General features: G+C 52.7%; 6 protein-coding genes across 6 annotated transcripts; 3 read left to right on the top strand and 3 right to left on the bottom strand.

The window, feature by feature from the left end:
* Positions 1 to 3,204: 3,204 nt before the first annotated feature.
* SAPIO_CDS5425 (uncharacterized protein) lies at positions 3,205 to 4,862 on the bottom strand (the record flags this gene model as incomplete). Its single annotated transcript, XM_016787758.1, has 2 exons — positions 3,205 to 4,585; positions 4,657 to 4,862. 2 exons carry the CDS (start codon positions 4,860 to 4,862, stop codon positions 3,205 to 3,207), a joined length of 1,587 nt encoding a protein of 528 aa, XP_016642773.1.
* Positions 4,863 to 5,687: 825 nt separating this feature from the next.
* SAPIO_CDS5424 (uncharacterized protein) lies at positions 5,688 to 6,996 on the top strand (the record flags this gene model as incomplete). The annotated part of the gene is made up of 2 exons (XM_016787757.1): positions 5,688 to 5,735; positions 6,148 to 6,996. The coding sequence occupies 2 exons, from the start codon at positions 5,688 to 5,690 to the stop codon at positions 6,994 to 6,996; spliced, it is 897 nt and encodes a 298-aa protein (XP_016642772.1).
* A 180-nt stretch (positions 6,997 to 7,176) lies between these two features.
* SAPIO_CDS5423 (uncharacterized protein) lies at positions 7,177 to 10,007 on the bottom strand (the record flags this gene model as incomplete). Its single annotated transcript, XM_016787756.1, has 5 exons — positions 7,177 to 8,871; positions 8,937 to 9,317; positions 9,403 to 9,717; positions 9,781 to 9,881; positions 9,953 to 10,007. 5 exons carry the CDS (start codon positions 10,005 to 10,007, stop codon positions 7,177 to 7,179), a joined length of 2,547 nt encoding a protein of 848 aa, XP_016642771.1.
* Positions 10,008 to 10,944: 937 nt separating this feature from the next.
* Positions 10,945 to 12,342, top strand: SAPIO_CDS5422 (Palmitoyltransferase SWF1; the record flags this gene model as incomplete). The annotated part of the gene is made up of 3 exons (XM_016787755.1): positions 10,945 to 11,033; positions 11,106 to 11,259; positions 11,338 to 12,342. The coding sequence occupies 3 exons, from the start codon at positions 10,945 to 10,947 to the stop codon at positions 12,340 to 12,342; spliced, it is 1,248 nt and encodes a 415-aa protein (XP_016642770.1).
* Positions 12,343 to 12,785: 443 nt separating this feature from the next.
* On the bottom strand, positions 12,786 to 14,001 carry SAPIO_CDS5421 (uncharacterized protein; the record flags this gene model as incomplete). Its single annotated transcript, XM_016787754.1, has 4 exons — positions 12,786 to 12,804; positions 12,873 to 13,525; positions 13,619 to 13,701; positions 13,779 to 14,001. The coding sequence occupies 4 exons, from the start codon at positions 13,999 to 14,001 to the stop codon at positions 12,786 to 12,788; spliced, it is 978 nt and encodes a 325-aa protein (XP_016642769.1).
* A 4,823-nt stretch (positions 14,002 to 18,824) lies between these two features.
* SAPIO_CDS5420 (uncharacterized protein) lies at positions 18,825 to 22,483 on the top strand (the record flags this gene model as incomplete). The annotated part of the gene is made up of 2 exons (XM_016787753.1): positions 18,825 to 19,068; positions 19,152 to 22,483. The coding sequence occupies 2 exons, from the start codon at positions 18,825 to 18,827 to the stop codon at positions 22,481 to 22,483; spliced, it is 3,576 nt and encodes a 1,191-aa protein (XP_016642768.1).
* Between the last annotated feature and the right edge of the window lie 9 nt (positions 22,484 to 22,492).

Below are 22,492 nucleotides of genomic sequence, written 5' to 3'. Positions count from 1 at the left end.
CTTTAGTTCCAACGTTCCAACGTTGCGACTTATTACTTGCTTCTCTCTAACGGCTTCCTAGCCACTTTGGTCAATGTCTCGTCGAGATACTGCGAAGCCAGAAAAGTGGCCCTTCATTCGTTGCGTGCTTCGCTTCCCCACAAATTCCCAGCCCAAGATAAGACGTACGAAGTTTGGGGGTGGAGGATGTTTTAATGCCAACCCCCTCCTTTACAAAGCTAATGCTCGTCATGTTAAGAAGCAGGTTCAAAATCGACTACTCATAACACTTACAGATGCGGCGTTCAAAGGAGATCGAGTTTAATTTTGTAGCAACGTTGGATTAATCTGATTAAGAACGTGATTCCAGATTCCATGGCGTCTTTTCTTATGGGGCCGGGGTAACCGCACAATGACGATCCTGCCCCAAACGCAACTTACACCGATCGCCGCCCAAGATTTCTTCTATACCGTTCAAATGATGTAACCCCCTCCCAAGAGATGCTTTGCTGAATCTCGATACTAATGATAGAACGAAGTGACAAGACCCTAAGTGACGGGTATTAGGTCCGAACGAAATACCGAACCCGTTCTATGTATGAACCGCGAAAGTCTTCTTTCTATGTGTCCTCGACTCATCCCGCTCACAATCCCATTTTCTCACTCAGCAGAAGATCTACTGTGATATTCGAGGATAAATTGCCCGTTCCCAATGGAGGGTGATCAAAAGATAGAATGTCGCGTGGCATAAACCGACTGCCCGTGGAGATCAGAAACCCAAACCCCTCGCCTAAATGAATGTCAGCCTCCGTGTCAGTCCGAGAACTCATATTCAGCGTCCGAAGATTCATGTTCTCACCGGCCAGTATAAGCATGATATTTCTGTAGCCGGACGGCGGTAGTCCGTATGAACCCATCACGAGCGAGACGGCGGGGCAGACGAGATATGGCCACCATCCAAGCACAAATCCAGATCTGACCACTGAATTTTGTATTCTGGTCGTCATTGACATAGCGGTGCCAAGCTCGTCAACCAGTTTTTCCACCCTCTCGCTCGCAATATTCAGTTGCGCGTTGTGAGTATGATGTTGAGCAGATATGGCTTGGGTGAGATACCAAAGCGCACTTAGACCCTATCCGATTGTTAGTCTGTCCAGGGCACTCGATTGCTGGAAAGGGGGTCTACGAACCTCTTCAATCGCACCCTGTCGGGTCTGTAACTCCTCGACTCTCATCTGGAATTGCTCCTGTCGAGTCAAGGTTGATTAACACCCCCTCAAATCCCAAGTAAATCCAAGGAAATTTGTAAATACCATGTGACTGCCCAATGCCGCCATTGAGCTGGCAGCGGCAGTAACTGCATCAAGAAGCATCTCAGTCTTTTCATTTGTCCTATGCGTTATGCTCTCGATAGCTGTTTCATGAGCAGCGGAGACCTCAGCATTGGTCTGGAGGACGGATGATAGTAGAACAGCCAGAATTTGCTTTAGATTTGCTGCCTCCTTGAAATTGTCCCTCATCGATTGGGTTGAATCCTTGACATTCGTCAGAAGCACTCACTCTCACTATCCAACCAAGTGGCTCATACCTCAACGCTCCGCTCCAATTCTTCAAACAGAGTCTCCCTGAGGTAGGCAAGCCCGTTTCTCAGGCTATCAACTACGGGCGTGAGGTTCTCGATATCTTTACCCGTTTCGCGGATTTTGGCGTCAAAAGACTGGAATCTCTTGTCCATTTCGGTATCAACTTCATTGGCCAATTTTTCGAGTACCTTTGTTATTCGTTGGTAGAGGTAGATGTTTTGCGCTGCTTGCATATCAGCGACTCGAGTCAGTAATAGGAGGCTCTTTAAACGAAGTAGCTCTCACCCTTTTCATTGTCTGCCCTCGCAGCCTCGCAAAACCGGAGTGCCTTGTGACGATAACTAATCCATGTATTCCACGCTGAATCCGATTTCGCAAGGCCGTTTAAGCAGACATCAATCTCTTTCGAAGACACATGGAGTCCCGGCTTCCGTGGCACCGGGACCGCAGAAAGTGCCTCCTCTCTGAACTTGGCACATCCTGTCGGAATGAAAAACCCACCGCGCTCCAAGTCGCATATGGCCAGGCTCGCAGCGTAAAAGTCAACAAAGTCCCGTACTTGTCTTCCGCTGTCTGTCAGGACCGTAGCTTCATCTTTGCCATCGAGCATTTGACAGTCATTTACTAGAAGCTTGGCGGCGATGCGATGGCAGAGTGGTTCGGACTGAAGCTCTTCTAACTCCTTGATCGCAACGGCGTATATGTTAGGTAGCCGGGAATTGATATCGAAAGCCTCAAACGGATCGCTTAGTGGGCGAGATGGGCGAGGCGAAAGACGGTTGTCTGGCACAGTCTCCTTCACTTCTGCAATTGAGGAAGCCAAAGCATCTTCTTTCGATCCCTTCTTCGGCTCCCACATCCATGCATGCGCGTGCATGGCCAAGAGAAGGGCCGGTGCCAACCTCATCACGAGAAGCTCTTACGGAATTGAGCTGATCTAGAGAGGGGAAATGTCCGTAAATCCGATCTCGATCTCCAGAAACCTGGTCCACTACGAGAAGGCTCCGGTATACGTCGTTTAGGGATCTAGGTGCCCGGAACACCAACCTAGTATCGCGGCAAATGCGGTCCGAATACGCTTAGACTTTGTAGAACAACTTAGAGAGAAAAGGCGAGGATAGGCACTTTCAGAAGTTTAGTATAAATCTCTTTTTGGTTGATATTTCCGAAGTTCCGATATCTATCGAAAGGAGCAGTGTCGCTCGGCCGATGAGATTGAGAATCGAAGCAGAGAGCGGTGGGAGATTAGGTATGGTCAGGGCCTTTGAGAAGCGAGGTGGGTGAGAAGGAGGAGAGGGGGTAGGTGCGAGATAAAATTGGAGAAAGTAGTGACATCGGAGCGGTGGCGAGCTGAGGAAGGAGCATCACACACCCTCGATGGTAGTAGTTGAGGCGGAAGGCAACACCCGAAGTGCTCAGGTTGGATTGTATTATATCAGGAAGGAGCGAAGAAACCCCATGAACCTCAGTTGTTTAATAAGCATGGAGGAGCTCGTTGCTTGAACAGGATATTGACCATACTTCGGTATCAGATGGCACCTAGAAAGGGTATATTGGTCTACCAGAGATATTGTAAGGCCTAGGAAACTCGTATAAGCACACGCCAACCACCGCCCCGAAACGGGCCCCCCCAATCCGCAGTCTAAAGCGCCACCTTCAGCTTGATAGCTTCATCTGCCTCCTCCCTCAGCTTAACATCAACCTTGATCGGTTCCCGTGTAAGCGGCTCCAAGATGTGCACGGGCATGATGGCGTCGTTCTTCTTGGGAACAGAGATCTCCCCTCCACCAGGGGCACTGAAATCAAAGCTGAGGATCATCAGCGCGGCGAGCATGAGGATCTCATTCGTCGCAAAGTGACGGCCCGGACAAAGCGTCTTTCCTCCACCAAAGGCCCGGAAGGCGGCCGGGTGAACGTTGGACTTGTTTTCACGCGAATTCTGGAGGAACCTATCCGGGTTAAACTCGGCCACGTCGTCGCCCCATATCTCCTCGTCGGAGTGTATGACGCTGCCGGCAATCTGCACAACAGAATCCTTGCGCAGGAAGTACTTGTCTGCGAGCATGGTATCCTCCTTCACTAGCCGTGTGGAGTAGTTTTCGGATCCGACTCGTAGGCATTCTCGGAAGACCGCGTTAAGCGTTGGGCACTTTTCTCTCACGGCATTCATGCTAAGAGTGTCTTCTCCGGAAGTTTCCACGCTGCTTACCATCGCGTCCTTTAGTTCGGCACGGATCTGAGCGAGCAGCTTCGGACGGGCGGATACTTGAAGGAGGATCCAGAAGAGCGTGGTGGACGTGTTGACAATGCCGGCGAAGAGGAACGAGAGCTCGGAGCGAGCGGTCATGTCCACGGTCCAGTCGTATTCTTCGGCGATTCGTATCCTACTCTGGACGATCCGGGACGCTTCCTTGTGGTGCCCCGCCTCGAGATAGTCCTTGAGGGCCTTGGACAACTTCTCTCTTCCATTATACGCTTTAGCCGCTGTCAAAGAAGGAAATATACCCATCAGCAGCCCGCCGAGACCGTGGTCGAAATCCCAGAACGCCTTCTCTAGCTTGGGGTCCACAGCGAAGGGATTATTAGGCCCGTACAAGAAGTTCGCCGTGCCCGCCGCCACGAAGTGTCGCACCCAGTCAAGAAGGTCGACCACTTCGGACCGGCCTTTCTTCTCCCGAATAGCGTTCACATATCCGGCCAACTGATCATAGAGCTCCTGGGTAGCCTCGCAGCTCATGTCATTGAGGGCCTCACCAGGTCCGAGGTAGTTGTAGAGCATATCGTGGATATCGGCGAGGAAACCACGCTCTTCGCCCGGCAGAGGGTCGAGATTTTGTTTCACGATCTCCACGGTTCTCTTGTCGAGGCCAAGTACACGTTCGGTAATGTCGGGGACGAGCGGAGTGAACGATAGCGACTTTGACGCGCGCTGCACCACAGCCGCCAGAGACGGATCCGTCACGATGTAGATCCGCGACATTGGTACGGGTAAAGTGAAGATGGGCATGTGCTTGTGAGCGAGCCTTTGGTTGTTTTATCCCCCGTTAGCGGCTCAGTTCATCCAGTTCGTTTATACATGCGCTGGTGAACTTACCCCAGGTTCTTGACATATTTACCTCCATGCATCGCCATGCCAATGAGATGGCCGACAAATGGAACCCTGGGGGCGACTACAGAGGGTTCCTTTGGATGAATCTTCCTCGCAGCATAGCGGTACACAAAGAGGACGGTGACGAGCGCGATGGCCGCATTGGTAAAGAGCCCGTTCTCGGAGAAGTTAAGTAAACTGAACAGTCCCATGGTGAACTAAATGTATCTCTTTTCGTCTTTTCTCTGCTGCTTGGTTGAGATCGAAATCCGAGTCGAAATCGACTTTCCTTCCTCGAGTACGAAGGTATGGCGAAGGAGAGAATGAGCCTCAGCCTCCTCAAACCAAAGGGTGGCCGAACGTCGACGATGAACGATGGGAGGGTGGCATGTCGCGGTATTAAAGCGGAAGGTCGCACTTCGCTTCGAACGTCGCAGCTCTCACACTCGCACTCACACTCACACGCTGACGGCCTCAACCAACCAGAATCGAATAATACTCAACGGCTTGGAAGACGAAGGGACATTGAGCTGTCCTACTGGACAGCTCTGTTAAGCACCCGTTGGTCAATATGCCGGGGATCTCCAACAAGTGTTCAATGCATCGCCTCTGCGTTAAATTAGAGCCACGAGTCAACCACCCAATTATACGCTCGGTCAACATTGTCGCCAATTAGGCTCACGATGATCAGATTATTGCGAATTTCCGAATTGCTTCGATGATAATCAATTGATCTATCTTATATCTCCGATGTACCGAAGTAGTACAAAGAGAGTCCCTCTCAGAATTGATGAACTGATGCAGCAAATGGGCTTGAGCTACCAAGTCCAACCAATGATGCCTACCGACGAAACTTCCCGTTCAAGTCCGGAGTCCTTCAGTGTTCCTCAACTCCTCATCATGTTCGATCAAGTGATCTAACGACCGACCAGCTCAACATTTCATCAGTAGGACGACATTCCCATTATGTCAGTCGAAGGGGATTCGCAAAGCACGAGAACTTTCAATGTGAATGTGACCCAGCTTGCTTCCCCAAAATGCCGCCATCCAAGATCAAGATTGCCCTGATTCAGCTGTACCCCAAGGTTAGTACGGAGGAGTGGCCCGTCCGTCCCAGCAACCGTTGTGTTGTGATGCTCTCTCAATCAACCTCAACTTTGCTGAACTGTGGCATCATCTCACCCCTTCCTTGCTCACTCTCACGAACTCCTCGCTCGCACATTTACCATTTATTATTCAAATATTGTCGCTATCTCAGATCTTATTGAAATATTGAAACGTCACTCCGTGCTTCATACAATCCATCAACCCACCTATAGTAGACCCCTGATTTATCCTCCCAAATCCCCCAAAGAGCTCTATCAAATTCCCATTTACCCCTCCTCCCTCACTCCCTGCCTCCCTCCCCAGAAGAAAGACACAAGCAGCCATGAAACAGCCCGTATAGTAAAAACAATGAATTCCTAATAACCAGCCCCTCCCGGCCCCCTCCCCCAGCCGCTCTCGCCAACCCACAACCTCTCCAAAGCCGAATCCCAGATCCGCCTCGCCGCCTCCTCAGGCGCCCACCTCGCCGTCCTCCCAGAATACGCCTTCACGTCCTGGTACCCGTCTTCCCCTTCCTTTTCTGCCACCTGCGCCGAATCCTCCCGGCACCTCCTCCCCTCCTTGCAACGTCTAGCCGCCTCCCTCTCCATCGCCATCGTACCCGGCACGCTCGTCGAGAAGCGCCCCGACGGCGCCCTCGTTAATGTGTGTTATTTTATTTCGTCGACCGGCGATGTCGTCGGGAGGTATGTGAAGCGGAACCTCTGGCATCCTGAGCGCGGTGTCGTGGAACCCGGACGTGAACCCCATGATGTGTTCGAGACCGAGTTCGGTCCTGTGGGATTGCTCGTTTGTTGGGATCTTGCTTTTCCTGAGGCCATGAGGGAGTTAGTCGCCAAGGGGGCCAAGTTGGTCATCGTGCCTGCTTGGTGGCTCTTGAGTGACGCCGGCGAAGAAGGAGCTGAGCTTAATCCCGATTGTGAAAGGGTATTTTTGGAGAGCATGGTTGTTTGTCGTGCGTTTGAAAATACCTGCGCTGTGGCCTTTGTGAATGCCGGCGGGCCTTCGACCCCTAAGGACGAGGAGGAGGATATCAAAGCTAATGGGGGTAGGAAGAGGGAGTATGCTGGCTTGAGTCAGCTGGGCATGCCGATTCTGGGTGCTCTGGGGAAGCTTGGGCAAGTGGAGGGCATGTCGATTCAAGAAGTTGACATGGGCGTGTTGGATGTCGCGGAGAGGACGTATAAGGTGCGGGAGGATTTGAGTAAGGAAGACTGGCATTATCGTTCTTGCGTCTAGTATGCAGTAGAAATCACCATCACACAGTCCACGTTAGATTAGGAAATTATCATTGTCGCCGTGTCATTCATCATTATCTTGGTATCTAAAGTAACTGCAGGTTGAAACGTAAGACTGTGTCCATCCCTTCGACTTCGACCAAGCCTGAACATGAGCGAAGAACGAGTATAAAGCTGTCAATCACAGTGAAAACCCAATCGCCTCAGCATCAGCCAGGAACCGTCTCCGCGCATCAACCGTCGCAGCCCCATGCTTCTTAAGCAACGTATCCCGCATCTTCGCGATTCCACGCCCACCCGAATCAACGGCCTTTAACCTCTCATCGTCACGGACGGTCCACACGCCTCTCTGATTCTTAGGCACGCCGTTTCCGGTCTTCAAGCTCTCCATAACCAGCTCTGCTCTGGTAGGCTCCATTGACGTGCGGTATAGACCCTCGATGACGGTCTCGCGCGAGTAGCCTTGCGCTTCGAAGCGCTCCACGGCAGCAAATACCTCATCACTGTTATCCTCTTCGCCTTCTTGTTCTGGTTCCTCCCTAGGCGGCGCTGACGAGTCCCTCTCCGGTTGTGGCACAGCCCGGGGTTGAGCTGTCTTCCTAACACCTCGACGTCGGGGTGTGTGAGGGGAGGGCGCAGGCCTAGTTTCCTTCGTTACGCCTGTCGTTGCCGTCTTCCTACGAACAGCGCTGCTCGCGGCTCTACCAGTTTCCACCCTACGATGGGCGACAGAAGAAGAAGCGCGCTTGTTGGCACTTGACAGGGGTGGCTTCCGGGAGGGTGTGATGTATTCCTCCTCCTCTTCTTCCTCCGGCTCGGGCTCCATAGTATTAATATCCTCGGCGTGCCGAAGTTTCCGCCGCTTCCTTGGCGTCTCAGCGTCATGGCGCGCTGCCCTGGGCTGGAGCTGCGAATCGGGAGTTGACGGGATTTCGGAATGGAGGCTGAAGCGAGACCGTTTCCTACTCGGAAGCAATGTAGTTGTAGTTGGGTGGTGGCGATCTGTCAAGGTTGGCGAGGACTGCCCGAGATGAGCGGGTCTTGGAAGTCCGCGTACGGGTGGAGACGAAGGTAAAAGAGAATCTCTTTCGCGCAGGGCAGGCATAGTATGCCTCCTGTGTTGGTCTTGTCGAGCACGAACGCTTGGCTTCTCAAAGACATCCTCTTCTTCCGATTCCTCTTCGACCTCTTCGGCTGCGATGTCCTCGTCACCTGGTTCCTCGATCTGTTCCTCAACACCCTCCTCAACCTCTTCCTCAGCCTCCACCTCTACCTCTTCTTCCTCTCCCACCTCCTCGACGACCTCTTCAACCTCCTCTTCAAGTTCTGACGTGGCAACTTCTACCGTGTCCATCTCCTGCGTCTCATATGCGAAGCCGGCCGTGAGCTCGTGGAACTTGCCTAGGTATTTATCCCAGCAACCTTCCAACAACTCGGCCACTTCGGGACCCGCGACCCAGTCGAGGTCCATATCTTCCGCGACAAGCTCCCAGTCCACATCGTCAACGGGACAGTTCTGCCTGAGGACAGTTTGATACAAGTCCCAGAGGTCAAAGGTGACACCTTGGAAGCGATGCCGCCTTTTCATTTTCAGATTTCTTCCACCGTCTTCTTCTGTCTCGATGAATATGGCAAGGTCTTTGTAGAATCGGGCCTTCTCGGGCTCTGCCTCTGGCGAGCCGCGAGGTGATGCCGAATCATCTGCATTAGCTTCACCATTCTGGAGGGTTCTCTGGCCCACAGCGCCGTCTTCTGTGGGCCGAGACCGGAGGCTATGAGGAGGCTGGTTCGAGTTCCAATCCCTCATATCAACATCCTTGTCTCGCCATCTTTCTGCGAACCGGTTCTGCCACGAGGTGGCAGAGTGGTGGGAGTGCTGTTACTGTTAGTTCCTGGAAGCCTAGGCAGGATGATATCGGAGTGGAATGTCAATGCACCTACTTTCTTGGCAAGTTCTTCGTAGACGGACCTGCTATTCCATAGTTTCCCCTTTTCAACCATGGCCCGCACATGTCGCTCGAGCACATCATCGTCGGTAGAGGTATAAGGAGGCGATGGCGCTCGTTGACGGGTAGGTTCTTCTCGTTGACGGACGGGCTGTGATGCCTGTTTGGGCGGACTAGATGGCCCAGGAGAGGGGGATGGCGCTGGCTGGTCTGGCTGCGCTCGCTGGCTAGGGCGTGTGGCAGCTGGGGTAGACGTAGGTACTCTATTGCCAGAGGCCGGGGCAGCCGCGGCCATCCGTTCTAGTACTTCGGGAGAAAGATAGCGCAACACCTTGGCCCATCTAGTACGCCATGACTGCCACGTATGGTGGGGATACTAGTACGTGAGCCGTTAGCATCATGAGAGGTATCATCGCGAAAGCGGCGCGACGGCATATGAAGATATAATGGGGCAAACCTACACTGGCTTCTAACTCCATATATAGCTTGTTGCCTGAGGGGTGGTCACTTTTGGTAGCCCAGGACGCTAGGATCATATCATCAGCCGTGGTAAAGGCAGAGCGATGTCCCTTCGTTACTTGACTCGACGCGATAGGGCGCGGTACTCTAGCCAGACGCCCAGCAGGATAATCTTCCTTGTCGAGAAGACGGCCTTCCTTGACCGACTGCTCAATGAGACGCCATGAGTATGAATTTGGAGGACAGTCTTTTCTCAAATGATCGGCAATCAGGATGTCTGCCTTTTTATCCAAAGCCACAACAGTTCCGCCATTCTCCTACTAGATGTTAGAAAATCTGCAAACAGTGTTTGAGAGCAGGATAAATGTATATGACCATACCTCAATTAGGTCTTTGAAGTGCTGGCGTGTGGGGAGGCGTTGGGCAAGCCAGAACTTGATACCTTCAAAAATTCCTCCTTCAGAGCCTGCCATCACAATGTCTGTGAAATAAGTAGAATTAAATGCAAAGCTCTGATAACGACAGGAGTGTTCCACTGCAGAGTATTTTAACGTGGGATCTCAGATGTGCTGAGTTGGAGACCCAGGGTTTGTGTTAGGTGGCGCATGGATGGCTTTGTAGTGTTCTGAAATCGAGGCTTGTAGCACAGGCTTTGTGTAAAGCTTGAAAATAGGTGGCGGGCAAGATGAAAGAAAGAGTCGGGTGGAAGGTGCTATGCTGGAGGAGAATGTTCGACCATGAATACCCAAGACCTGAGGCTCGATCAAACAAAAGAGTTCGAAGTATGTGTGTTGGTGAACTCAAAACCGCTTATTTCATAACCCTTGCGCTGGTTGATCTGGCATAGCTAATTTTTGATGGGTTTTGATGGTGAACACTTGGAGAGCAATGCTGCAAGTCATGCCTTGAGGAAACCCAAAGGTAGTGAATGAGCTTGGCTTGTCTCTATTGATGAGGTGCTTCGGGCCTAAGGACGCGTCGAAGCTCGTGCCATCCACACATGCTAAATTGAGACTTCGAGCAACGAACCGAGTCGAGTTGGTGGGGGTGGCTTCACGAAATCACGTGTTTTGGGACGTACTTGTACCAGTTACTGTGACAGCGACAGCTCCAGTCCCGGCCGCTACTCGCCTGGCTTATGCAACTAGCGGGAGAAATCTCTTTAGGGGATATTTATAGCCACGCAACCGCCTCAATCCTTCGACATCCAAGTACTTCGTATATCCAGATCTTATTGAGGCCACCGTCATATCCGGACGAGCGACGTCGATGCTGAGATGAGCTCCTTTATATCGTCGTAGCCTCTGTTGTATTCTCGTGCCTGGTTCTGAAGCGGAGGACGCCCTTCCCTGTCCGTATTCGTCTCAGCGCCTGGTTTAGAACTCCTATCCGCTCGTTTCGGTTCCAGCGTCTTATCCTGCGCCTAGAAGGCTAGCACGGTTGGGGTCTATTTCCCACCTTTCCTCTTCTTTTCCACTCCAAACTCTTATACGCCATGATTCTTTGCCTACGGTTTATATAGAGGTTTGGTTTTTATTGTCAAGATGGTCTCTTTCACGACCCTCATCCTCACTATACTGAGCATATCCTTCGTGGTATTCGTCATTTTCTTTGGTCGGATCCCTGCATTAAGGTAACACATAAGTCCATCTCATCCTCTCTCACAACCGCTCATCATTTTCTCATACTAAACAACCCCCCACAGAAACACTCCTATAGCCACGTTAAATAGGCTCATTCTTGTCCATGTCCCAAATGGAATCCTGGCCGTGGATAAGAAGCTCACCGGTGGCCGGCTTACCACTGGTTTGCTTCGCTTCGGCCGCTACCTGATGAATGATAGGCATCCCACAGTCCTGGTAAGCCCCATGCAGCCCATGCTCTCTGCAGAGGCAACGGAAAGGTAGAGGCCAATCGCGCTAACACACCCCCGCCAGATATTCTACATTGCCCTCCTCGTAGGCTCGGAATACCTCTTCCTCCCGGAAGCCTGGCAATACCTATCAACCTTCCACCGCGTCGCCGGAACGATCGCCATCATCCTCCCCTACGTCTTCCTCTACCTAGCCGCATTCACCGACCCGGGCTACATCACCCACACCAACCACGCCTACCACATGCAGCTCTACCCCTACGACTTCTCCATCTTCCAGCCGGGCCACGAATGCCGCACCTGCCGCTTCCTCAAGCCCGCGCGCTCCAAGCACTGCAACATCTGCAAAAAGTGCGTCAGCCGCAACGACCACCACTGCATCTTCATCAACAAGTGCGTCGGCTACCGCAACCACCGCTGGTTCGTGCTTCTCCTCCTCTCCACGGCGGTCCTGGCCTCCTACGGTGCCCTCATGGGCGTGTCCATCATGGCCGACCAGATCAGGGACAAGTACCCCTTCTGGTCCATCTGGCCCGCCAAGGACGTCGACTGGAGCCAGTACTTCTTCGCCTGGGGCTGGGGCCTCCAGGAGAATCTCGGTATCGGCGCCATCACCCTCCTCACTGGCATGCTGGCCCCCATGATCTGGAGCCTCCTCGCTTACACCATGTTCCTCGTCTACTGCGGCACCACCACCAACGAGACCCTCAAGTGGTCCGACTGGAAAGTGGACATGGATGACGGCTTCGCCTTCCGCCGCCGCATGTCTCCCAATCGACAGAAGTTCACGACGATAGAACCCGCTTGGACGAGGTGGCCCGTCGAGACCGAGCAGGTCCTCACGAGCTGCGAGAACGGTCATCCCCCGCCAGAAGATGCGCCGCTTCCTGGCGAGGGGCCCTGGGAGCGCGTGTGGAGGTTGAAAGATATTGTCAACATGTACGATCTGGGGCTGTGGGATAATCTGCGAGACGTTTTCTTCTTGGATTATGATTTCCGCAGGGGGAGGCTGCCTTCTGGAGGTGGTCGGCTGAGGAGACAGAAGCCGCCGAAGGCGTCACCACTATAGTTTAGACCTAGGTTTAGTCGGAGTGTCCGGCGTTTTAATTACTGTGTCTTTTACGTGGGGTACGTCTATCGATGATATACAAGAGATACCTTATAAACTAAGACGGAGCGAGGAGGAACTGGGGCGGAAAGTGCCTGTGTATGTATAATTTTACGTCGTGTTTTCATGTTCAAGGCATGTAATCTTCATAGTAGCGTTAATCATGCTATTTGTCTCGTCCAAGATACCTATCTAGCGCTGGTGAACACCAAAGTCTGGCGCTCCTCTTCGCTGTTTCCAATTGTAGGAGTTCTCTTTCGAATCCTACTCTCATACCAAGCTTGTTCGTTTAGTGGCCGGCCGCCCTCTAAATTAGCCATGTAATGCATATCCCTAGATTTCCATTGTTTCCTCAGTTTATGTATCCCCATCAACGCCATTATGAAACCTTCCCCCGCCGCCGTCTACAAGATCGTGCCGAATCTATTTCCGCAGTCAGTACCAGTCTCCATCGAAAACGAAGACTCTCGGCGAGAAACGTTTCTACTCACCCAAAGGTCTGCTTGATGCTCTTGACGTAGTATTCCCGCCAGTTCCTCTTCGTAACCTCCTCCTGACCAACGGGAACACCCTCCCAGGTTACCCTCATAACAGTGACGTGGTCAACGTCATTCTGGTTAAACTCGATCTGGAGACGAGAGTGGTGGTCTCCGGGCCACTGGTTCAGACGCCAGCTCTGAACAATCTTGGTTGGGGGCTCTAGTTCGAGGTATTCGCCGGCTACGTTGCCGTCGAAGAGCTGGAACTTGCCGCCCTTCTTGGCGCCTTCGAAGAGCTTGGGAGCACCTCGCGTAAAGGCGCTGATGCGGTTAACGTCGGTGAAGGTTTGGTATAGCTCGTCGGCGGTAGTTCGGAACTCGTCGGTGTCGGTCACGGTCACGGTATTTACAAGTCCGCTCGAAGTGGTGGGCTTCGCCGCCGCCGCAGGGGAAGGCTTGGAGGTGGTCTGGGGGTGGTACTTGGGGGTGTTGAAGCCGCTCGAAGGGTTTGAGCCGGGCGCGTGCTGGATATCCTTTCCGTGTTCGGCGATCAGGGCGGATGGGAGCTTCAGGAATTCCTCTCGAAGCTTGGGAACGATCTTGGACCTGACTAGATCTTTGACCGGCTGCTTCTCCTTCGACTCGGAGTAGATGTCGACGTCGAACTAAAAACACACAAAAAATCATACCATTAATTTATGCTCAAAGGGTTGAGAAAAATGCGGCGCTTCATCATGGGGAGAATACAATTGACATACCACGAACTCATCCTCCTCGGTGTCGTGGGCAACCTCGGGGATGGTAATCGTTCCAGCAACATCCTCAGCATCAGGAGCGGATCCTACAATACAATCGACATGAGTCACAAATTTTACGAAAGGAGAGAAAAGAACGCAGGCAGGGGTAGATACTACGTACCTGAATACTCTAGAGTCAATTTAATATCATAAATAGTAATAACCTTGCCCTTCCTCTGGCTGACATCCACATCCCCGTCCATGCTGATCACGTTTGTTATCTTTGCAGAAACATCGCCTTCTGTCGCCTCAATCTTGGTCAATGTGTCCTTTAACCAGGTCCTGGTCCATTCCGAGGCATCCTTGTTGACCCAGTGCCAGTTGTTTGGGTTATGGAGAACCATTGTGGCAGGAGTTCCTAGTGTTTTGGTTTACGAGAAAGAATGATTACCTATTGTGCGAAAGGTACGTTAGAAAAGACCTCGACCACGATATTCGCCAGAAGCAAAGCAGATGAAAGAAGATTCGTTTCTCTCGAGTCAGAATTGGTCAAAAGACCGCAGCGTTTGTCATCAATGAGGGGAGTACAAGTCATCCTCAGACTGGTGCCAGCTGAAAGCTCATCATATGGCCGTTTGGGAGAAACGATGATGGTCATTGGGAATTGGGGGATCGTGCTCTTACCTATGAGGGGCTACGCGACAATTGTCAGGGGCCAAACGAGTTTTTGAAGGTAGTAGAGGTAGTAATTGAGAAGAAGAGAAAGAGGGGAAGAAGGGAAGAAGGGAGGGAAGGGAGAGAGGAAGGCAGGGCGAGAAAAGGAATAGAGTTGTGGAAAGGAGAGGAGAGAATCCAAGCTCTCACAGAAAGCTCTAGAATAGCGAAATTCTCACTCTTCCGGTAAAAGTTCGGATCGCAGCCTTACTCGGCCCCGCCTCCAAGTTCAGGTCGCAAAAAAACACCCCGCAATTTGTCTAGCAAACACCGAACCCAGATTGCCGAATTGCAGTTTGAGCTTCCAGAGGCGAAGCAGCCTCGCTGACAGGGTGCGGCAGCCAGTCCACGGAGTGTGGGATTGTGCATGGAGATCCGTCGCTTCATTGATCAATTAATGCTCCCGACACGTGGAGTGGCCGACTTATGGGCCTGGCCGTCTTCCATGCGGCCCACGATCGAACACTTATCGAATGCTGACGAAGGTCTGGGGGATATCCTTTGGAATGAACTCCGTCTATACTTTTCGGCACAAGAAACCTTTTGTCCGGGAAGTTGCTAACTCGATACGGAGGCCCGAGTTGCTCAGTGGCTCCCTAACTCAAGTAAAGACAAGGTGGAAGGCCGCGGCGAGGATTGGGCACAAGAGTGGGGAGAGTGGCCAACAAGGCGTAACCATTTTTTTTTTTTTTTTTTTTCTTTTACTGAGGAGCTTTCTGCTTGCCTCTCACATACACGATTCTCTTCAATGCACAGACCCGATGAAACAATTGAAGGTATTTGGTGATTCTCTGGCTTATGTCAACCACTTTCGAAATGACAATGGACCAAATGTGTGGTTCGAATCAACATCGACGTACAACTTCTCCTAGCTATCGCTCAAGGATGAGATGATCGTTCTGATTATACCGCTTCTATCTAACCCGCTCAGAAGCATCATCGCAGGCGAGCGTGATGGGCTTTAAGAATAGCCAAAGCACCATATGGTCTTTGGTCGCGTCACGGGAACCTACTATCATACCATCATCCAATCCAATGATGAGCTGCATCTCAATGCCCTCTGAGCCAATAGGTGAGGTGTGTGCATACATTCGATATGGGGCATCTTACGGACATGGTGCAGGGAAGACGAGATAGGCGACAAGCGCAGTACTTCGTAGTTCTATAAATATCGCTGCCGTGCACTCCCACTTTTCCCTTTGCTTATCCTGACTCTTGAGTGAAATGCTCCGTGTGGTAGCCTGCAGGTGGGGAGGTACTGAGACCGGCGATCGAGATCGGCACCACACAGGTATCTTCGAGCTCCTTAATTTTGGACTCTGGTCATGGCAGGGATCATAATAACTGCCAAGTATGAGGGAGGATCGGATTCAATTTTGTGGGTTTATAAAAGGTAGCGGCGGGATAAGAAGAGAGACTGCCTTGTAATCCGCTTGGGTGGATCTGTCGGCAAAGGAATATGACGATTCGAAAATAGTCCATTCCAATGCATACTCGTCTTTAAAGCAAATACTTTAGATATTGCACCGGCGTTTAAACACTTACAGTCTACAGTCATGGAAGCATCGGGAATTTGTTATTTTTATCCGGACGAACGGGCTTGGAAATGAACCATACGAAGTAGTATTAGATAGGCGAAGAAATGCTGGAAGGTCGCGGAGACTGAGAGCAGCCATTTTTAGAGGACTCATGTAGTTTACTATAGTTTCCCCCGAGAACGGAAACCTAGCCTCTTTGGGCTTGATAATGCGTCCAACTATAATTGGCGACCTAGATTCATGTCGAGAGGTGCGTGTGGATTCTCCTTGTCTAAATATCTAGACATGTGCACGAAGTAACGTAGATGAGGTCTGAGGTGCGCCGTCTCTCGTCTTCCCAGTTGCTAGTGAAAGAGAGGACTAAGGCGCATGTGCTCTTCTCACATAGCATATAATTGGCCGTGAATACTCAGGATACTTAGAGAGTGTGTGCTCTGATGGGGATTTCCTTGAGACTTTTGGAGCTGCAGGCACCCACGGTTGCGGTTTCACGATGGCTGCCAATATCATCAAATCGGAGTCGCGATAGCAGTACTTCGTAAGAGCGAATGCATCCGTCTCCATGCAAAGTGGCCCCTGCTGCCATGGATGCCACGGATGCCATGCTCTGCCAAGCGCCCTTTTGCTTCGAGCATGGAAGTGGAAAAGGTGACGATGTGACTCGGCTCGTTGTTAATATCTGGTTTACCTGTGTGCTTGGGGCAACTTGGAGAAAGCCCAGGCATTTAAGCGCCGGTAACTCTCGTCTTTCACACCTTGTTCACAGACATGCAGCCAATCGTACCCCTGTCATGTTTTAATGCAGTCCAAGAATAGATTGAGCTCCCACCTAAAGACCAGCCAATGAAGACGCGATTAAGACCAACCACCAGAACAGAGCAGAACGGAAGCGGTAGGTCTGTTGTCACCCCCCACTCCTCCTTCATCAAGTCGGAAGTTCATTTTGTTGGAATTTGTTGGATATTGCTGAAGAGGAAGTACTTCGCAACACTTGGTACGAAGTACTTTGCAGACATCTGTGTCGACGTCGACGTTCTAGACTTGCAGCTTGGTGATGGTATCGATGGGCAAAATTTTGGAGAGAAGTTAGTGAGGTACAACATATTCCATCTCAGTGGTGTACGAAGTACTTCTCACGCAGTTTACTTGCCATTGATCTTGCCTGATCGAAATCCCAGCCCCTGTCAGTACCTGGTGGAACTGCAAGGTGCAAGAGTCGAATTCTTTGAGCCCTGGACGATGATGCTGCAAAGATATTCGCATTTTCTCGCAAGTACTTCGTACTTCCAAGACTTGCATTCTCGATCCCTGCAACGATTGGCCAGCTTGCCTTAGTATAGAGTCTCCAAGGAGTCTGTCCGAAATAGGCTCGTTTGATCCCAGAAGAGTCTTCCGCAAAGTACGAAGTACCACTTTAGACTGGGTCCCTCGCTCCCTCCTTCCCGCGACACTATTTAGACTTGTCGTGCCTAATGGTACGTACTTCGTACCTCATACCTCAGTACCTCAGTACCTCAGTACTTTGAGAATGCATGGAGCATCCGAGATGCTTCGACATGATCCGCCCGCAGTCGCAATGTGATTCCTCCTCACTCAGTCGGTCCTTCAACCAAAATTAGTCGATTCATTCCTTTCTCTATTATACTTCGCCCTTCGCGTGTATTACAGACACACTCTCTCCTATTCTCTGTACAGAATACGAAGCCTGAGGGTACGAGTGATGCTCTGTGCTTGATCGGGCCAGCCAGAGCCGAAAAGCAATACGCTGGCATCAACCTCCCCGTCCCATCATTGCAAGCAAGTCTTCGTACCCCAACACCAGTACAATTAATTGCATGAAATACTTCGTCTCTCATTATTGTCACAAGTACACGACTCTTCCGATCCAGGCTCCATTTTTCGTGTCATTCTATTTGATTCCCATTGCTCTCGCCGCCTCTAGTATTAAACCTGCGCTCTGGAATTATCTTCCGGGGCAATAATTACGGCTCACTCCCTTGGAAAGGGCTGCCTCCGATTTTGGACTCGAAGTTGTCTTTTTGAACCTGTATCGTCGCTTCAGTTCCTGATTTTATCAACCTCGACCGAGCTTCTGTACTTGGACATTAACCTTGCAGAGACCGAGGGACGAGACGCCACAAACCACCACCCATACCCTTGTCAGATCCGTTTGAACACCCCAACCCCGCGACTGCGACTGTGACCGCGACCGCCATCGAACAGAGAGACAAGAAGATCGTAGGGGCCAGAAGGGAAAGCCAAAGCCTTGTTGGCGTCAAAACGGTTCCAGACTGAAGTGTGCAGAGTGCATGCAGCTCACTACCCACAGACACCAACGCCCGCCTAAACTCCAGACAACATCCCAAAGCTCGAGAGCGTCGGTCCACAGTTGATGGTAGACTTCGACGGTTGACGGTAGCCAGTCTGCACTACTTCTGCACCCTCGTCTGGGTCCCTTCCAACTATACCACCCCACCCTGGTCTAGCCGCACATCCTTCTCTCCTCCTCGCCTAGTTCCCTCACCTTCCTCTCACCTCATACCTTGCTCTTCTTCCCTTTTCCACCCTCGGTGGTGGTGTAGCTCCACCTCGCCTTCGCCTTCTTCTCTTCGGGTCGCCGGTTCCTCTCATCCTCCCGCGAACCTGTCTTGCGCTGGCGCTTGCCCTCCTGGATATGCTCCACGTCTCTTGATGATAGACAGTGAAGTAGATGGACTGGTGAAGACGCCCCGCGATAGGCTGTCCACCGAGAGTTCAAGAGCTGGAGAAGGTGTAGGTGTGACTGGCGGGACTCTTCCAACCATATTCGTTTGGCGCTTCTTGACGAATCCCGTTTACCAGCTCTCACATCGCCCAATACGATCCCCTCACCTCATCGCTAGGCTGGATTGTCTTTCATCCCGCCCACCAAAGCAAGCCTCAGCCCACTAGGACCGCCCCGTTACAAGGCTTATCTCAAGCTCGACATCGCAGCAATGATGAACAACGTTCGCGACCCGTCTAGGCTTCGCCTGGGCCTGAACCCACTACTTACAACCTCTATTGCGCCTGCTTACCCTCAACCCGCCCCGCTCTCGGCCATCTCGTTGAGCTCCAATGTGCAATACCCTCTGCAGACCCCGGTGAGCGCAATTCAACCATACAACCCGCAGGAATGGGTTGCGTCTCCCATGGCAGGCCCAGAGCGGAGCCATACCTTCGGTCATGATCAACAACCCGGTACGTCCAGCTTGTCTTCATCCGATCAACCCTCCCTAGATAGTAGTTTAAATTTGCTAACCTTTTGGCCGAATCCGCAATAGTTTCGCCTCCCCCTCCGCCACCTTACAGTCCTCCAAGAAGCCAGCAACCTGTAACCCAGCCTTTCGAGCCTGTTACCGCCAACACCTCGGCCGCGCGCATTCCTCCGTCGAGCCTCAATGCCCACAGACCTTCTCCTGACCCTCCAGCACCCACCACAAACTTTCCGCCTCCACCTAATTCCTCTGGCCGGGGTGGGTCAAGGGAGCGGAGGTTCGGTCTGCCATCTCTCACTCGCCGACGAGACCAAGAACGCGATCAGCATGCTCAGGATCCGTCTGCGAGACACTCCATGTGGGGTCTCTCAATTCAAATTCCTTCTCAGCAAGAACAGCAGAGGATCAATGCCACCCATCCCCATATCGCTCCTCCAAGTGCCCGCCGAGCCGCCTCTGCTGGCGCAATCGAAACGCCGACATCCGCCCGGTCCCGACCGAATTCGCGGTGGGAACCGGGCATGCCCCTTCCTCCTCCTCCACCCGGGCCCCCGCCGTCGCAGTCAAGGTCACAGAGTCTCCAGCCCTCTGACAGGAGTAGCGTGCCCGTTGCCTCTCCGCCAACGAGACGGCCGCCGCCAAACGGAGTGACGGCCTTGGGCCCCGTGCCGCCTACACCCGCCAACTGGGTCGACGAGGAGAGCACCCCAAATCAAGCGAATGACCCATCGCGCCTCCAGTCCCCTCCACAGGCCGTCGACGCTTCCAGTGTCCATAGCTCGAACCAACCAGAGGAGTCGGTTGCGTCGTGCACAAGCTCAGGAGGTAACCTGACAAGAACTGGTGCCGTCAGGCATGACAAGACCATCATCCAAAGACGCGCCGAGAGCAGGACTAGGAGGAATTCCATAAATCCAGATGACACCTCGCTTTCGGTTTCTGATATTGTAGTCCCTTCTTCGACAACCCTCTCCTGTCGACTGACAATTAACAAATCTACTCCAAGAAGTGCTGGTAGGGCAAATTTTGAAGCCGGGGAAAGCTCCAGCCATGCTCCGCGAACAAACTTGACTCCACGGCCTCTGGGGTCATCTCAAATATCTCAAACTGACACCGGCACTCCGCCGTTCTCACCACGAGGTCTCAAAGCGACTCCCGCCACTGCCGAAGCGTCTCCTTCCAATGCGCCGAAAACTCATCCGACACCACCGCCGCGGACAAGATCTACGTCCTCCGATGCCCGTCTCGCCACACCAGCAGAGAGTCTGCGCCCGCCTCCATCGGGCGCGTCGCTCCCGCCCACGAGGCAAGCGATTGTGATGCAGTCTTCAGACCAGTTTACCAGGGAGACCATTGATCGATTCAAGCTATTCGCCATGCGGGAGGCTTCTGCCGAAACGGATGCGGAACGAGTACGGCTTTTTGCGGACTTCATCGTCAGCGAGTCGCGGATACGTCGTGAGAGGTATGGCGGAGCGATCGCTGCTATGGGCTCCGAAATTTTCGATCTCACGAGAGACCTCTTCCGCCCCATGACGGCGCGGAGAGAGTCGGGGACGTCGTGGTGCGGGGATTCGACACCCCAATCCGCGGCACCTAATTCAGCGCAGCGCATGTTGATACATCCCAATCAACCCGAAGGTGCGACTAACTCGGCGCCTCCGTCGGCTACGCTCCCACAATCCCCAGCGCCCGGGGGCACACCTACGAATGCGAACTGGGGCACTAATGGATACATGCCTTCGCTGTCGCCCATCCTCAGCATGAGCAATGTGGACGAATCGGATTCTAGAGGGCGGCCGGCAAGTCGATGGTGGGAAGCAGATTCTTCAGGCGAGGCCAACCAACGCCTAGAAAGGTCGAAGAGGGAATCCAAGTATATGGGCGTCCCGAAGGAAGCTCGCGAGGCTTTGCAGTGGGTGGACAGCCCTAGACGTGCTGACCAGTACCCGCCAAACGATTCGGGATCTCCAAACGATTACCCTCCAGAGAAGGCAGGCTTGATCGACCAAGAGCAGGTCCGAACCCCGCAGAACTTCCGCCACTCCGCACTTAGCATCGCAACAGCATCCTCACAACCGAGCACTCCGAACCCGTCGCACCTCGATATATCGAGACTGGTAACACTACCCCCGCCATATCCTAGGCACCACCCCGCAGTCAACAATAATCATCCAGACCTACAAGAGATTCGGGCCGTGGTTCGGACTCTCAGTGACCTCGAGGAAGTCAAATCTACCAAGGAAAGGTTTTTAAAAGAGAGCGACCGGCGTCGGCAGGAGCTTAAGAAGCAAGCGGCGGAGCATCGACAGGCCCTCCGAATCAACTTGCAGGAAGAGATCAACTCCGGAAATATGTCATATGCGGAAGCGGCCGCCATCGATGCCGATGCCACGGAGGCCGAGAAGGGCCGGACGAAAGAGCTGGAGAAGGTCGATTTTGAGAAGTTCCAGAAGCAGGTCGTCGCGCCGATCAACGAGCTCCTCACCACGAGAATTGCGCGCTCTACCCAGCTCCTCGACGATCTCTCCGGTGGGCTATTCAATAATATCGAGAATGCCGCGGATATGCCACAGGAGGAAGGAGACGACAAGCCCGAACTTCTCGAAAAGCTGACGCTACTGAAGTGGATTTTCGAAGCGCGGGAAACGCTTCACAAGGCGATTTATGATTTGCTCAGTGACCGTAACGACCGATATAAGGCCGTAATCACGACCCCCTACCGGCTTTCGGGCAACGTGGAGAAGCTGCGTTCTGCCGAGGCGTTTTTCAAGGAAGACGCGGCGAAGAGAGCGTACGTCTTCGCAACCGAGGTACTCACGCGGATGGAGGAGTTCGAGAAGGTGATATCGGAGAATGTGTCCCGCGGCGTCGAGGTTCAGCTATCCGCTTTCTGGGATATCGCGCCCAACATCAGCCGACTCCTCGACCGCATCCCCAACAACCTTTCGGGATTCCGTGTGCAGATCCCCGCCGACGAATTTGACGAGAACCCGTCCTACCACGAGCACCCTCTCCAGTACCTCTTCAGCCTCGTGCTGCACGCCGAGAAGAGCACCTACCAGTTCATCGAGTCGCAGACGAACCTCCTCTGTCTCCTCCACGAGGTGCGCGAGGCCGTGACACACGCGAAGATCAAGGTCATCGAGGCCGAGGTCGACGAGGACGGCAATCCTCTGCCGAGCGCCGACAGGGAGGGCCGCGCGAGGCAGATGAAGGAGAGCGAGGGCCAGAGGCTGACGGACGATTTGAAGGAGAAAGTGCGCATCGTTCAGGACCAGTGGAACGAGTCCCTCGGCGAGGCCATTCGGCATGTTAAGGAGAGGGTTGGTGGCTGGCTCCTGGAGACTGGTGGTTGGGATGAGCAGCTTGAGGATGGCGGTGTGGGCGTCGCTTAATTTGGGGGG

The sequence above is a fragment of the Scedosporium apiospermum genome, assembly GCF_000732125.1.
Source record: "Scedosporium apiospermum strain IHEM 14462 chromosome Unknown SEQ_SAPIO_0098, whole genome shotgun sequence".
NCBI lineage: Eukaryota > Fungi > Ascomycota > Sordariomycetes > Microascales > Microascaceae > Scedosporium > Scedosporium apiospermum.
Note: the sequence above shows the minus strand (reverse complement) of the source record. Positions and strands in the feature narration are given on the sequence as shown.